General features: G+C 39.6%; 1 protein-coding gene across 3 annotated transcripts in view; it reads left to right on the forward strand.

Moving 5' to 3' along the window:
- Positions 1–16,086, forward strand: part of pom121 (POM121 transmembrane nucleoporin) — a 58,116-nt gene extending 42,030 nt beyond the window's left edge. For 2 of the 3 annotated variants that reach the window (XM_043718718.2, XM_043718720.2), the window contains 2 exons: positions 6,091–6,213; positions 7,654–16,086. In XM_043718718.2, the coding sequence (XP_043574653.2) occupies positions 6,091–6,213; positions 7,654–7,748 (218 nt within the window). In that variant the 3' untranslated portion in view covers positions 7,749–16,086. The remainder of the gene's footprint in view (positions 1–6,090; positions 6,214–7,653) is intronic. The other variant, XM_043718719.2, reaches the window with a different exon arrangement.
- The last annotated feature ends 1,771 nt before the right edge of the window (positions 16,087–17,857 follow it).

Below are 17,857 nucleotides of genomic sequence, written 5' to 3' on the forward strand. Positions count from 1 at the left end.
TGTCTTTGTTCTCTCCTTCAATGCAAAGTTTAAATCTTAAAAATATAAAAAATTAGAAAAACAAAAGGAAAACAGTGACGGCCTCAATAAAAGGTCAAATCGACAGTTATGACTGATGCAGCTTCAAACAAAAACTCAATGCCATCCAGGACAGAGCAGGCTGTTTACTCAGCACATCAGTACCCACCTACTCATATATTTGGCTATATGTGTGCACTTTGCAACTACGTAGTCTAAGCTAGGGAGCACCTCTTTGCCAATGATGTTGGAACCAAAATGAGAAACAATATCGCCAGAGTTACCACCATGTTTAAGTCATATAGGCATCTTGAAGTGGCCACTCATCGTTCTTCCTTTGTGGTCTCTGAGGGAGGATTTTGGAATTCTCTGGCTAGCCCTGTTGGACCATCATCTTTATGATGATTACCACTTTGCCTAACTGTAAATGATTAATCAATACAATTGTGCAGTGTTGTCCCCATCTGAGAATTGTTCTTCAAAAATGCCATATGCTTTTTGAATGGTCTCCTTCCAATACACCCCATTGAATATTAGTTTTTTTTTCGTGTATTATCCACAATTCGAACTCTTCATCATACAATTATTAGTGAATTGCCCGATATGTGTACTTTTCCTTTTCTCTTCACAGCCAATGTGAGCTTGCTGGACCTGAAGGCAGTAGAGTTATTCATATACACAAGGAATTGTTAAGGCCTTCCTGAATGTATATTTAGCATTGCATTACAGAAATGCTAAGAAAGTCAGACTGAAATCCATACAATTCAGTGACCACACATGATTCTGGTGCCAACTCCAGTGACCAACCAAGAAACCCATGTACAACTTGAGCTGCTTTACCTAATTACCTCCCAAGTCTGCAAGTTTTTGTGCTTTTACAATGCTCTTGGAGCCTGTTTAGTTTATGGAGCGTAGCTGCATTTTCAAGAGCAATCCAAAACATTTGGTCCTCAGTTGTGGTTTGATGCTGTCCTATTGTGATTTGTACTGTCTGAAACAATATGTACGTGGTCTATATGAAATGGAGCACATGACTGAAGGAATACTATTTTTCCACTTATGTAAACTGAATTTCAAAAAAAGTCTAATCTACTGAGATATTTTGGTTTGTACAATCACACTGTAGCTGCTACGATAGTAGAAAATATCGATCTAACATTAAAAAAGCACTAAATTATGAACTGAGCAATTTTACAATAAACAGTGCATGCCCAAATGTCCTACAGAATATTTACTGCTACCTAGCTTTTTGGGAGCAAGGGAGTGCTGGATGTTAGTGCTTTCATGCAAATATGTGAGCCTTGAGTGTGAATTGGATACTGTATTTTTGTTGACAGTGATCGAAACGTACAAAATTTAGATTGAGCAGCACAAACAGATCAGTGCAGAATAGTGTGAATATTATTTTGGGAACATTATTGCGGTAGCCGCAACTCATGAATTTCTATCTCCTCTCTCCAGCTGAGCTATTTGTCTGTGTGGTGTGCACACTTCTACTCTTGAGGACCCCATTGAAGAATGACTTAACAAAGAATTACAATGTTTGGTGCAGCTGTGCAAATATGTCCAGCAGGGGTCAGCACCTCCAGGAATCAGGAGAAAAATGTTTTTGGAAACAAAAGTTAAACTTTAGTCTTACAGAAATGACTGCTAGATTAAGTTGATGGATGGAGACAAATGAGCTATTATACTTTTTTAAATCAAGAGAGTCTGCATCTAATGCATGTGTTTTAATCTGTGATGGCACTTCTCAATTTGTTCCACACTGCTTTAGCTGTTAGGCTTGTGGTCAAGCTGAGCTTGGGAATTTCCTCTATAACTCCCTCTGCCTTTACTTTCCCTTCTCTTTGCTCCATTTAAATTCCCCTTCAAACTCTGACCAAGCTTTTGGTCACTTCACTTGATTTTTCTTTTGGTCAATGTCATAAGTTGTACAATGTTTCTGAAGTGCCTTGGGATGTTTTGTCCTGTTCCAAGCGCTGTTATGAGTGATTGTCTTTGAACTAATTTCTGGTGTTTGTGTCAGCTCCTATTTCACCAGCATCTCACCAGTTACACTTTCTGATGAGTTCTCTTCCGAGCTGTTGGAGCCAAGATACAGGAAATGCCTGCACAACAGCAATTTGTCTTATCATAGTGTGTTTAATAACGTAAAACATTCCCAAGATGCTTGACCGGATCATCATCATCATCGTCACAAAAAAATGACACTATAGCATACATAGGTAGAAAAGCATGTTTTAAGGGGTGCCTTAAAGGGAGAGTGGTAGACCATCTGAGAAATTTTTACAAGGGAGTTCTGGAGTTTAGATGCCAAAGTATCTGAAGCCACAGCCACTAACAATGGAGTGATTACATCTCAGCACCAGCATTGGAAGAATGATAGAGTCATAGAGATGTACAGCATGGAAACAGACCCTTTGGTCCAACCGTCCATGCCGACCAGATATCCCAACCCAATCTAGTCCCACCTGCCAGCACCCGGCCCATATCCCTCCAAACCCTTCCTATTTGGGCGGCACGGTGGCACAGTGGTTAGCACTGCTGCCTCACAGCGCCAGAGACCCGGGTTCAATTCCCGACTCAGGCGACTGTGTGGAGTTTGCACGTTCTCCCCGTGTCTGCGTGGGTTTCCTCCGGGTGCTCCGGTTTCCTCCCACAGTCCAAAGATGTGCAGGTCAGGTGAATTGGCCATGCTAAATTGCCCGTAGTGTTAGGTAAGGGGTAAATGTAGGGGTATGGGTGGGTTGCGCTTCGGCGGGGCGGTGTGGACTTGTTGGGCCGAAGGGCCTGTTTCCACACTGTAATGTAATCTAATCTAATCATATACCCATCCAAATGCCTCTTAAATGTTGCAATTGTACCAGCCTCCACCACATCCCCTGGCAGCTCATTCCATACACGTACCACCCTCTGCATGAAAAAGTTGCCCCTTAGGTCTCTTTTATATCTTTCCCCTCTCACCCTAAACCTATGCCTTCTAGTTCTGGACTCCCCGACCCCAGGGAAAAGATTTTGTCTATTTATCCTATCCATGCCCCTCATAATTTTGTAAACCTCTATAAGGTCACCCCTCGGCCTCCGACGCTCCAGGGAAAACAGCCCCAGCCTGTTCAGCCTCTCCCTGTAGCTCAGATCCTCCCACCCTGGCAACATCCTTGTAAATCTTTTCTGAACCCTTTCAAGTTTCACAACATCTTTCCGATAGGAAGGAGACCAGAATTGCACGCGATATTCCAACAGTGACCTAATCAATGTCCTATATAGCCACAACATGACCTCCCAATTCATGCACTCAATACTCTGACCAATAAAGGAAAGCATACCAAACGCCACCTTCACTATCCTATCGACCTGCGACTCCACTTTCAAGGAGCTAGGAACCTGCACTCCAAGGTCTCTTTGTTCAGCAACACTCCCTAGGACCTGACCATTAAGTGTATAAGTCCTGCTAAGATTTGCTTTCCCAAAATGCAGCACCTCGCATTTATCTGAATTAAACTCCATCTGCCAGTTCTCAGCCCATTGGCCCATCTGGTCCAGATCCTGTTGTAATCTGAGGTAACCCTCTTCGCTGTTCACCAGTTCTCCAATTTTGGTGTCATCTGCAAACTTACTAACTATACCTCTTATGCTCGCATCCAAATCATTTATGTAAATAACAAAAAGTAGAGAACCCAGCACCGATCCTTGTGGCACTCCACTGGTCAAAGGCCTCCAGTCTGAAAAACAACCCTCCACCACCTTCCCTCTGTCTTCTACCTTTGAGCCAGTTCTGTATCCAAATGGTTAGTTCTCCCTGTATTCCATGAGATCTAACCTTGCTAATCAGTCTCCCATGAGGAACCTTGTCGAACGCCTTACTGAAGTCCATATAGATCACATCTACTGCTCTACCCTCATCAATCTTCTTTGTTACTTCTTCAAAAAACTCAATCAAGTTTGTGAGACATGATTTCCCACGCACAAAGCCATGTAGACTATCCCGAATCAGTCCTTGCCTTTCCAAATACATGTACATCCTGTCCCTCAGGATTCTCTCCAACAACTTGCCCACCACTGAGGTCAGGCTCACCGGTCTATAGTTCCCTGGCTTGTCTTTACCGCCCTTCTTAAACCGTGGCACCACGTTTGCCAACCTCCAGTCTTCCGGCACCTCACCTGTGACTATCGATGATACAAATATCTCAGCAAGAGGCCCAGCAATCACTTCTCTAGCTTCCCACAGAGTTCTTGGGTACACCTGATCAGGACCTTATCCACTTTTAACCGTTTCAAGACATCCAGCACTTCCTCCTCTGTAATCTGGACATTTTGCAAGATGTCACCATCTGTTTCCCTACAGTCTATATCTTCCATATCCTTTTCCACAGTAAATACTGATGCAAAATATTCATTTAGTATCTCCCCCATTTTCTGTGGCATCACGCAAAGACCGCCTTGCTGATCATTGAGGGGCCCTATTCTCTCCCTAGTTACCCTTTTGTCCTTAATATATTTGTTAAAAACCCTTTGGATTCTCCTTAATTCTATTTGCTAAAGCTATCTCATGTCCCTTTTTGCCCTCCTGATTTCCCTGTTAAGTATACTCCTACTTCCTTTATACTCTTCTAAGGATTCACTCAATCTGTCCTGTCTATACCTGACATATGCTTCCTTCTTTTTCTTAACCAAACCCTCAATTTCGTTCGTTATCCAGCATTCCTTATACCTACCAGCCTCCCTTTTTCCCTGACATGAATATACTTTCTCTGGATTCTTGTTATTTCATTTCTGAAGGCTTTCCATTTTCCAGCCATCCCTTTACCTGCGAATATCTGCCTCCAATCAGCTTTCGAAAGTTCTTGCCTAATACCGTCAAAATTGGCCTTTCTCCAGTTTAGGACTTCAACCTATAGATCTGGTCGATCCTTGAATAACTTGGAAAGTTGGAGGAGATCACTGAGCAAGGGAGGCAAGGCCATGGAGGGTGTTGAAGATCCTACGTTTTGAGAATTTGTTTAATTGGAAGACAATATCAGCAGCAAGTGCAGATATGGTATTTAAACAGCCCTTGGTGCATGCAAAGCTAAAGGCAGCAGTGTTTTCAGTGACCTCAAATTGACTGAGCATCATACCCATGAGACCAGTCAGTAGTGATTAGATTAGATTAGATTAGATTAGATTACTTAGTGTGGAAACAGGCCCTTTGGCCCAACTAGCCCACACCAACCCTCCAAACAGCAACCCACCCAGACCCATTCCCCTGCATTTACCCCTTCACCTAACACTACGGGCAATTTAGGGTGGCCCATTCACCTAACCGTACTTGAAATAGTTAAGAGCTAACTAAGGCATGATGAGGGCTTAGCAGATATGATGGGGCCAAATTGGGCAGTATTGTGGAGATGGAAATGGGCAGACTTACAATGAAGCATGGTTCGGGTTCATTTTGGTGTCAAACATGCCACCAGAAGCAGTATACTTTTATCTTGACCAGTTGCCAGGGAGCGGAACAGAGTGGTACACCAGGAATAGGGATTGTGGCTGAGATGGGAAAGAATGGCTTCAATCTTTAATCTGAATTTCAGTTAGTTAATTTCTGTGAGGATGCGTGATGATTCAGTGTTCATTTGTGTTGTGTCTGTATTCGTGTTGGAGCCCAGATTAAATTCAATATTCAGAATATTAGAAACAGCAAATTAGGATGTAACAGACTTGAAACACTGAAAGAGGGCAAAAGCTTCTCACCCAAATAGAAACTGGACTACCTAAGGAAATGGCTAGTGGGTATCGATCACATTTTTCTACTTCAGCAAAATCATTGTCCAAGGATTGCAAAAGTACAAATGTAACATCAAAGATAACCCTGGGAACGACTGGCCAATGGTAGATAAAACATCACAGGTCATCTTGAAAGAGAGAATAAATCCATTAAAGGAAGCAGCCAGATTTTGTGGGAATGTAAGATAAGAATTTGTAACTTGCATTCGAAATTCCTCATTCTTTCTCAAAAGACAGGAGATTTTCATTTCGTGTGAACCCCATAGTGAATTTTTATCAGCTCATTGACTTTAGCTGTTGTTCTTCCAGGGACAGCTGCATCTGGATTTGGACAAAGTACTCCGAGTGGCAACTTTTCTTTTGGGCCCACTGGTGCTCCAGCAACAACCTTTGGGAGTCCAGGAGCAGGTGCAGCAGCACCATCAGCATTTGGTAAGAAAGTATTCATTGTCACCAACCTCTGTCAGTACTGTAATTATCTGCTTCCCCTTCTCCGTTCCATTGTCTCCGTCAGTTACACCAATTCAAGGATTCGTAGTAGTATGCAGTGAAGTAGAGATTCTGCATTTTCTTCCTTGATGAAATACGACTAATGTTTATAGACAGGAAGTAGACATCATATAATATGTTGTTGCTGTAAATAGCCTCAAGACCTTATTGTCTTTAATCAATCAGATCAGTGTGACTCTAAGTAACATAAGATCTTTGACAAAGTTTTTGATTAATGCTTTGATTCATTATAGTCTTGTATAGTGAAGATTTAGTACAACCAAGTGGCTTACTTGGCCATTTCAGAGGTCACTTAAGTCAACAGCAACAAAAATGGCCAAACTCTGTCTATTGCATTTGCACACCTGCCAAAACACTACACTACCACACTACCATGTCCTGAGTCTTAGCCAGGAAGAGTACTGTTTAAAAGAATCCTTAATCACATCAGACAGGGAGCAAGTTTCGACCAGAAAGACACTGAAAGGTACCTCTAAAATTACCTGTTCAACATTTGATCAAGATGACCAAGTTCCAAAGAAGTCGCCCAACAAATTTGACTTGAAAATGAACAGAGAAGTATGCTAGGTAGATATATTGCATGGTTTCGTATTCTAACAGGATATTTAGCAAATCAATCCTATCAGAAACGTTTTGGTATTATTGAATTTTTAGAGATAATCCAAAGATGAAATTTATTAAATTGTGCACTTCAGTATCTGTTGTATTCTATCTGACATTACTCCCAATACACTGATTTATTGTGGTATTATTGCTAAGGTGGTGGCAGGCCTCCAATATTGACACTCTGTAAAATGGTAGTTTGTCAATACCATCTAACAGGGAGTGTTCTGTCACAGTTGTTTTTAAAATGTTTTTCTATAATGGTGTTCATACATATGCTTTGAACAGATTTTAGGTTGAAGTTTGTGTGTGTGTCTTGGAGAAGGACTTGTGTTTTAATATGCATCACCCATATCCAATCATATCCCTTCTATCAATTCGCATGTAGGTTGGTCATGACTTTGGCTGTCCAGCAGGTCAGCTGGTTTAAGGAGAGATAACAAGTGTCTCCATTTGGGATTGTTCCTACTTGGCTGAGGTCATTTTTTTTCCTCCAGATCTGTCTGCACTCTTGCAGTTTCTGCTTCATTATCCGTCGTCTCTGAAAATGTTCTGTTACATCACCTTGCAGAAAAGAATTGTATAGTACTCTTGTCAGGTGGTCCTGGCAGCACCCGGGAATATTTTAAGTTGCCACAGAAAACTATTCTCTCATCATTTCTAACCATGCACATAGTTTGTGGGCCCAAGGGAAAGAGGAAATTTCCCACATGCTATTAGTGTTCATTAATTAACATTCTTAATTTCTGTTTCTCCCAGCAGGAACGCCCACCTTTTCTATCGGAGCTGGATCTCGACCTACTGGAACCAGACAGAGATTACAGGCGAGACGTCAGCACGTACGGAAGCGATAGACATTGGGAATTTGAATGGCGCATATGAACATTGTGTTGACTACTCTTGGAAACCATTACCACTTTTTACTTTTGTACCCTAAACAACGCCGGTCGTGGATGTGCAGGCAACTGACCTCGAATGCTGAGAATATATACTTGAGAAAATTAGTTTAAATTTAGTTTTTCTTTTCCATCTCTGGGCTTGAACTATTAACAAATGGCTTGTGGCTGCTGAAAAATATTTCTCAACAACAGTGCAGGAAACCTTGTTGGACTGCAGTGTGAAGTCATCATCGTCTTAAGTTTGTACATCCTTATTAAACTGACCACTGCAGAGTGGTGATCTTAGTTTGGTTCAGGGTACAGCAGTAATGGGTGACTCAGTAAACAACAGACATAGCTTTACTTGAAATGTTCTACTTTAATGGTTGCTGTAAAATGCAATTTGCAGGCCTTTCTGGACTGACCCTTTTTGTTTTGTACAAATTGCTGCACTTGAAAACATTTTTTTAAAATTACATTTCTTAAGGGCACAATTCCCAGTAATATCACCACTATCTGTGGTGCTTTCTGTCTAAACTTGAACTGGAGGCTATTGTTAAATCTTTTTCTTTTGTCTTCCTTCTCATTTCCTTGAAATCTTTGTTAATTTTGGTTTACACCTGAGAAGAATTCTAAACCTGACTGAAACTTTGGAAAAGAAATTGTTGCGCCTGTTGAGTCACTTCTCCAATATTTTGCTTTGTTGCCTGACTGTCCTTTAATTTTCCTCCTGCGAGTAGCTTCTTTTTTAAATCTGTTACTTAGTTACGTAAAATAAACCAATCCAAATTTCTCTTCCTTCCTATGCTTCTCCCAGTCCCCCTCTCTTTCCCCTCTCCAAGTGTCAGAATTTTTTTATATACAGTAATGTTATCAGTGTTTGCTTGTATATCTCACTTTGTTGCTCAGTGAATCGAGTTTGGAGGAAAAATTTCAGTGTATGTGTGGCGGCATGTTAGTAATGCCGGACCTGGCTGGTTCATTGGATATATGTGAATCTGACTCTTGCTAATCTGATGCGATAGTGTTTTGCTACTATAACTGCGTGACACATTAAGCGGTGTTCTATGGAAAAATGGCAGTCATGGCTAGTTTTGGAGGAGGTTCTGATTACACAGTATAGGATTCTCAATGACAGATTTTTAAAATCTGGTGCTATAATGTTAAGAAACACAAATTATTCAAGCTTATACCAAAACTTTGGCTCACAATGTTCAGAATTGTACATGTATGCATATATACCGTGTATATTTTAACCAAAACTAGGTACTTGCATCTTATTTTGGGTGCACCTTGCAAATGTGCCTGTTTTAATTTTCTTCATTAAAAACACACTGATTTTTCAAAAGTTTTTTTTTTAGCAAGTAAAGTGGTTCATCAAAAGTTTTGAATAATCTTGACTTTAATCTCTCTGCAGATTTTATTAAAGGAGTAGCTATACTGGGTATATAGTCATGTTGCGTAGTGCTTTTTTTATAACTGGTGGGATACAGATCACATATTATGCAAACCTCATGCATCCTGTTGTCACAAATCTGGTATGAGCGGAGTCTTGAAGTTGGCCATCAGCAGTCCCCTGGTAGTGATGTTGTTCTTTCTGGCAGGTTTTGAGTTTTGATCAAATTTCAATTTGGATATTATTGGCTTAACACTTTTAGTAAAATTGCGTGACACACATTGAACTGGGATTCTCAGGAACCAAAATAGTGGGGATGACATGACAACACCAGTTTTCTGGCCTCTTAGACTAGATGTGGGCCAATTTTAAAATCTCAGGGTGCACTAGCATTCAAATGATACTGCTGTCTTTGCCCAGTAGTCTGTACAGGCGTGCCTTTTGGAATACATGATGAATCTGTAGTGTGCGTTACCGTGGTAAGACCCGACCGATCCTCTGAGCTTGTGGATAAAAATTAGGTAAAGTGTTGGTGGCAAACAAGAGGAGGCAGCAACCCACACAAGTTGATCTGAATATTTTTTACATGGAGAAACAACAATTCTTATGTTCTTCGTGAAATCACTTGTCAATTTTCAAAACCTTTTTCACAAACACTTTCCTCCTCCTTGTGCCAGAAGTGGATTTTTCAAATCATCCTTTGTGTTTCTTTTCCCCCAGGAGAGAATGCTGCTCTGACCCTTGTTTCCCACATTTCCACAGACCCACATCCCAAGGTGTTTTTTCACGTTGCCGGCTCCATTCAATTAGCTATTTCCTTAATGTTTCACACGTAATATGTGAGCCAAAATTTAAAAGGTCTTGCATTGGCTAACATGGTGAGAAATTGCCTTTCCATTCAAACTACAAAATATCATGCTCATTTGGAAATGAGCTACCTCCCCATAACTATGGCTGAAATTTGACTGGCATAGAGAAGTGTAAATAACTTAAAATCAAGAGTAGAAATTAAAATCAAGAGTGCTTTTAAGCAGAAAGACAAAAGTTTAAGTAATAGATGGGGTGGGGCATGCAGTATATACTTTTAAAAAAAAACCTGAGAATGACCTCTTTTGCACCATCCAATCACTGATTACATGCATTGCTGTGTTAAAAGACACTGCAATCAAACAATTTATGAACAATTTTCCAGAGAATATTTGTACTGTATCTATTGGAAATTTTTAAGACAATTCTGGCTGGTCCAAGTGGCTAGACAGATTGAAGGTTCCTCCTCTTCCCATTAAACGACTGCCATTTTGTGACGTCTGAGTATGAATGTGTGCGGGTGATTGGCAACGTCTAAATTTAGATAAAATTTTTAAAAAAACAATAAATTTTATTTTTATATTTAAGTAAAACTTTACGTTCCTTCAAGCTTGGTTCATTGAACTTATTGCTACACTGGTTAAATAGTATACTTCTGGTAAACAATTGTATGTACAAACTGGTTTTTAAAAATGGAATATGAAGTTGGTGTGAGTAAGTTTGGAAGATCTAATGGTGAGTGAAAAAACAGTTGGGATGCTATGATTCTTGCTGAATGTTACACATAGGTTGGTATACTGATGCCTGTATTTGGGCCAAAATCATACTGGATAAAATTTGGGTGTCATTTAAAGGTTTTGTTTTTAAACATTTCTTTCAATCCCTCAGTTAATCAAGGTTCACTCTGAGTTGGCACCAAGCAATGGAGTCAAAAGGTAGACCCGATTCATTTCTTGTTCCGTGCTGTTAGTAGAACACATCTGGGGTAGCTACAAGGACTGTGCATGTCACTTCCTCTCTCTCTCCTTCTCCCACATCTCATGGAATGGAGAAATACTTGCCATTGTTGCTGTTTCTCCCAGTTTTGTTCACTGGAAAGTGGCTTTTTCTGCAGATAACAGAAATCTTTTCTATTCTGATCTTTTCTGCAGTACTTTAGCCAAGAAGCAGTAACTACTGAGGTTTATTAAAAATGCAGTTGAAGAAGCATTTTTAAAAAGACACGTTTGATTTATTGATTATTAACGGGATGATTGGACGTGAAAGCTTAGCATGTTGTTCGTATCAACAGCTAGTTTTGAATATTTATCAATTGGCTAGAATGTTAAGACTGTGATTATTTAATATGCAGTAAAGTGTTGCATGATTGAGCATCAAAATTAGGTTTGAAACAAACATCCATTCTGAACAGATTGAGATCGCTCAACCTGCAGGGGGAAAAAAAAATTAGAGTTGAAGAGTTTTCTTGACAATGGAAGCATATTTTAAGTAATTTGCTCCATTGTGTACACCACAGTCCTCCTTCCGTTGAGCACATTACCCTAGTGATGTGATGTTACTGTAAACGCATATATCTCACTCCCTCCTTCCCATTGGCATGATTGACCTCACCTCAGTAGGAGTACAAACTCCTGAGGGACCTTTCCGAAACACAATTGACATTGAGACCAACTATCATTGCCCAGCTACTATCAAATTGGAGATCAGTTTACTTAGTAGGTGATCCATCTAACCTGCAGAGTTTAGATCATATGGCAGTACACCTTGCAGTGTTAATTGGAATTGAGGTAAGTTCCAACTTGGAACCAGTAAAACTTAAATTGTTCTATGCACAAATTTATAGTTTGTTAAGAGCTGAACCATTCAAAGCAGGGAGGTCTCAGTAATTCTGTGGCTTGCACAGGAAAATATCACTTGTAAATAAGTTTTTGTGTGGGTACTGAAAATTATCGTTGTTGGGGATGATGTGGAGGTGTTGCACCTCCCGGTGTTGTCATCAGAGTGTCGACACACTTCATGAAACAAGGTTTGGTTCAACTGTGATCAGGTTGAAAAGCTCACCCTGAAGCATTGTGGTATTGCATCTAACTGCTGTCAGGAGAAAGAGGTTGGAGGAGGAAGCAAATGGTTAAGTTGTGATAAGTTTGATTGCTGTATTGTTAACCAAGTGGTTGAGTCCTGATTCAAATTTATGCCTCTTGTCCCGTTGCCCATGTTGACTTTAACGCTACCTAGAAATCCTATCAATTTCCTGTTTGTAAAAGCATTCATTGTGTCACAGTATGTGAACATGTAATCTAGCAAATGGTGGTTGTGCTGCCCCTCCCCTCTGCTTGCACCTAGGCTTTTCATTTTTGGCATCTTTGAAATTAGGAATCTTATTAATATGCATAATAGATTAAGTGCAAGACACATTGAACTGACAACTTTTTGTTTCAGTGGTTATAAGCAAGTTATGTTTGAAAACTCAAGACAATGATGAGGCTGTACATGCTTAAAAGTGGAGACATTTTATATTTTTGGAATATTTTCTGAATTTAATTTTTCTCCCTTTTTTAATTCATGCACAAGTCATAATCTTTCAGAAAGCAAAATAGTCTGAACGACTGATTCATGTATTATAGTGCTGTATTTTAAATTATTTCTTTGCCATTCGAGGCAATCACATGTCACAACAAGGTACTGGCACTGTTGCACGATTTGTAACACACTATGCCCAGCGGTTGAGTGAATTTGTGCTGTTGACCTTCACTGTATTATTGAAGCATCAAATTATTTTAATGTCTTCAAGAATTTGATCAATGCCATACATTTTTACTGAGGGATTACTGCACACATTTACTAAAGTTACAGACGCTTATTTGCTTGACTTTTTAAAAACTTTCTCACAATTTTTACAGTAATATTTCACCAATTTTGTTACCTTTCCTCAATTCTTACAGTTCATCTTTGACTGTTCTTATGTGGATTAAAACACCCTCCTTATTCTATACTTACCTAGTATTCAGCCTAGGAATGTAAATTCCCAAACTTAAAGCCCGCAGGACCTAATGACAAGCAAGTAACATTGCAAACAGAGCTGTTGCAAGGTTTGGGGGTGGTAACGAGCTCAATGTTCAATACTGAAAACTAGTTCGTATTTAAAATGAATTTATTTCATACACTATTCCAGTAACTGCTGAATCATAAATATTGGTCACCATCATTTATATCAGTATGAAAGCAAATTACTGCAGATGTTCTAAACCTGAAGCAAAAACAAACACATTGGAAACTATCAGGATATCTGTAGCATTAGAGAAAGTTGATATTTCGGGTGCTCAGTGACCCAGGATTCTGATGAAAGGTCAGGGACCTGAAATGTTAATTGTGATTCCACAGCTGTTGCCAGACTTGCTAAGTACTTTATTCATTTTCTGATCTTATTTCTTACAGCCTAACTGCAAACCATAAAAGCTTAAGAGTCCATAAATTAAGTTAGACTTACTTTATGATTAATGCATGTGAGTTGCTCGCTAACAAGTCTTTGGTTTTCCTGGTTACAGTGTAGTCACCAATAGGACAAGAATTAAGAACAGTCTTTTGGAAACTTCCATGGCCCAGAAAATTCAAACCAGTGAATCAGGAGCTAAAATGTAAAATGTGCTAATTTATGCGGATTGGTCTGGACTTTGCTATGTCGGGTGGAGTCCAGTTAGCAGGCATTGTATGCTCCATCTCTAGCAAATGAAAACACTGTCTGAATTTCTCAGCTCATTTTGCAAGGCACTAAACGTCCTTCACTTAAACACGTTTAGGCACACAAATCTTTCTTTGTCAGTTCTGCATCTAATTAAGCCTCACCTTTCCCAGAACCAGGATCCATATCACAGGTAACGAACCATCCAATAGTCCACGCTGATCTTCCACACACAATGAAAATTTGCTATGAATTACATCTCCAAGCTTGTTAGATTTGTTACAATGCACTTCAGCTGTACTGATGAATATTAACTTTGTCTGCTTTAAAATGACTGAGAAAATCTGAAATTTGATGCTTTGGTTATTTCAGAATATAGAAATACCATTTTGGAAAAAAGCTTAATGAGCAATCACTAAAATGTGCTCTATTTTTTAAGCTATTCTCAACAGAAATTCCCATCTTTTGCTTCCCAATCTGTACTTAGTAATTAAACCTTAGAGGTGGCACCAGTTTGTGCATCGTCATTGGACCCGTTAACACCGATCTGCATTTTGGGGAGTGGGTAAAGCAAGACAGCCAGGATCATTGTTTTGCTGCTCATTATAGCCTGACATGATCTCAAACTTCAGCTAATCTTGTCAGAAAGTGCATGTGTGTCGATGTCAGTTGGGATAGGGCATGTAGTGGAATGCATCCGGTTGACTTGCTGTTTAAGCTTGCCCTTATGGAATAAGCACAGGATTGAATCCTCACTTGAGAGAAAAAGTTCCTTGTATTGATGTTGCTGCACCACATGTGATGCAGTATGACAATTTGGTGGCTTCTGATTGGGCATTTTCCTGTCTGGTCCTCGTTGGACTGATGAGGAATGAGGGTTTTTCATTTTAACCCAATGGCAGGGAGGATTGAGGCTGAGTTGATTCTTGTCATAGCTCAACTGGGAGAAGCGGTGTTGGACTTCTGCTGGAGTATGAGGAAGCAAACAGTATTATTATGGAAATGGGTATGTAGCTTTCAATATTTGTATTCAGTTTTGGTTCTTTTCGATGTTCATGTCTTGAGACATTCTTGATCACACGCTTTGTTCAGATCTGGCTGGTGCATGAAATGGCAAGCAATGCCATTAGGAGCGTTGCATGTTCAATAAGAAGGGACAAGTGGACTGACCAAATTGCAAGACCACAACGGCAGTGGCAATTGTCATCTTTTTTGTGATAATTATTCTGATTGTTCCTCCTCACAATTATTGTTTTTTAAAAAATTACCTGGGATAATGTATTTTTTTTTAAAAGCATCAGAGTCTTTTTTTGGGGGGGTAAGTTGGTTTGTACACAACTTAGGAGTTACAGGTAAATTCTTTTTCGGAGGTAGTACATGAAAAATGATCAAGCCAGCATTTTGAAATATTCCCCGAGCCCCCATGTCTGAGCCCAGTATTTGTTACATATTATGAACCAATCCTGCCTTAAATATTAGCCAGTGCATATTTTGCACAAACTAATATAACCATCTTGATGTGGTGCGATTGTAACCAGCTTTATTAATTGCTTTATTTGAAATGACTAAAACTGCCTTTGTCTTCAAAGCACACTTCATAAAATAAAAGCACTTCGGCGCAAGTGCTATGTTTTATTGAGAGAGAAAATCTGCATGTTAACTAATCGCCTGAGTCCTGAACCATCCCACTAGCCAAGAATATGTGATAAAAATATCGAATTAAACTTCCATTGGGAAGAGGGAGTACTAAAGTATCAGTGAGTTAGTTGAATTGCAGCATTTTGCTGCTTTACACCACATGTACCCTTTGAGATTTGCGCTGTTGAATACTGTACCATGGGAATGGTAGTTTGCAACATGCATATCCATCCAAACTCTAGTTGTTAGTTTGATGAGCTGAGGTTTACTTAATTTTGTAATTTTCTATTGCAAAGATCCATTTATGTCTAAACTTTGATACTATGGAACATTTGCAAGTGTTTCATTAAATGCTTAAGATTCATCAATTCCCTCTATTGTAGTAACCTACGAGGTTTGTTTCTAGATATAGGAAATGTCTTGTGCTCAAACATACAATTTTGACCCAGAAGTGGCAGTTACAGAGTATATACCTGTGTACCTCTACTGAATATATGTAGCAAGAAATTATATTGATCCCAACGGTATGTATGGTTTCCCCTGTGACTCTGAATGGTAAGAAAAATGAATGACGAGTGCTGATGAGTACATTGTACAACGGATGGATGTGGAGATTTGGTAGTATGCTTTTTTAAAAAAGAAGTTGTAGACTTCTATCAATGCTGTCTAGCTTGGTAGAGCTAGTGAGTGAATGTGGAGAGGTAAAGCTGGCTGTGAATGTGCAGAGATCTGATTTTTTTGCTTATGTCATTAAATGGAAATGGTTTTAAATAAAAAAAAAGCTGTGATTATAACTGTTTTGCTTTAGCACTGTATTCTGACACAGTTGGGATTTGAACATTACCAACCATCACCTATTCCTCGAGGATAAGTAGTCATTCTTCACAATCTGCCTTTATCTTTGGTCAAGTTTATTCACCCCTCAATTTTGGTTCGAGGTTTTAATTCCTTTGTCGCCTGAGCTATCTTGTACCTCACCCAACGTTCATCCTTCAAGTGTAAGCCTGAAGTCTTTGCAGGACTAATTGGAAACAAGTTAGAATGAAGAGAAAATCAATCTCCATTAATTCACATATTACAATTGGAATTCTAGGTTAGTATGGAACCCTACTTATCATTTCTTTGTCCAACCCAAATGTATTGAGCCCTTTGTATCAGAATGACTTTGTCCCAGTGCATTCAAGATTATTCTCTTATGCATGAATTGCTGTTGTGTCTTATTACAATACAGAAATAGCAAGTCAGACCAAATTAGCTTCACTGTCAGTGGATTCGCAATACATGAAATTAAAATAGTGGGTGACCCTCAAAACTGCTCAACAGTTTCTAACTATTTACAAATAACCAATCTTGGACTCCACATTTAAAACAGAAAGTTAGCTGTTTATTATTAATAATGTAACTTTAATTGAACAGCACTATAAGGCAACCGAATTAGTATTTCCATCTAAGCTCAATCTTCTTAGAATCCCTACAGAGTGGAAACAGGCCATTTAGCCCAACAAAACCACACCAACCCTCTGAAGAGTAACCCACCCAGACCTGTTCCCCCACCCTATGTTTCCCCTGACTAATACACCTAACCTACACATCACTGGACAATTTAGCATGGCCCATTCAGCTAACCTGCATATCTTTGGACTTTTGGGGGGTGGACTGGGGCACCCGGCAGAAACCCATGTAGACACCGGGAGAATGTGCAAACTCCACACAGTCATCCAAAGTTGGAATTAAGCCCAGGTCCCTGACACTGAGGCAGCAATGCTAGTCATTGAACCACCATGCCGCCTTATTTTCTATTGTCACCCTCCACCCCGACACTCTCACCGACAGACGCAATGAAGGGCTTTTTTTTTTAATATAAAAGGATGGTAAGTTGCCATTTTAAAAATCTTCTCAAACACGAATGCCAATCCTTCATGAAATCCGCTGGGTTGTATGACAAACACGCAGGATTTTATCTTGCTTGAATTCTGAACTCACCAATCTGTGCATACAGCTTCCACAGACCTACAGAGACCTTTCCTTATTTCTTATAGACTGGGGTTCTTTTCCCAGGACTTTCAACAAGTAAAAAACTGGAGAATAACAGTACAGCGCAAAACCAAAACAGCCCAGTCCTGGGGCTGTTCAATTTTATCACAGTAACCCGGATTCAATTTATTTCTAAGCTGATGGCATGATTAATGTTTGAGACTAATACAGTTTAACAGTGTTGCAGTTCGGCTCCTCGTGATAATTTCAGAGCTTTAAATAGCACGGACAGTAGATATAGTCAGCCATTGCACTATTTAGCAATGTATCTATTTAGGAAGGATGTTATAAACGTGGTTATAGCACAGCACTTGAAAAACCCCTGCAATCGGGCAGAGTCGATACTTTTCTGAAAGGGATATTGTGCTTGGTCAATTTATTTGAATTTTTTGAAGGAGTAACAAGCACTGGGGATAAAATAAATCTGCTGCGGATATGATGGACTTGGATTTCCAGAAGACATTTGATGTTAGGTGTAGGGAATGCTGGATGACGAGAGAAATTGAGGCTCTGGTCAAGAAAAAAGAGGAA

This window comes from Chiloscyllium plagiosum, unplaced genomic scaffold (genome assembly GCF_037043375.1).
Source record: "Chiloscyllium plagiosum isolate Xiang-an unplaced genomic scaffold, Cpla_swu_hap1 HiC_scaffold_31, whole genome shotgun sequence".
In the NCBI taxonomy this organism is placed as follows: Eukaryota; Metazoa; Chordata; class Chondrichthyes; order Orectolobiformes; family Hemiscylliidae; genus Chiloscyllium; species Chiloscyllium plagiosum.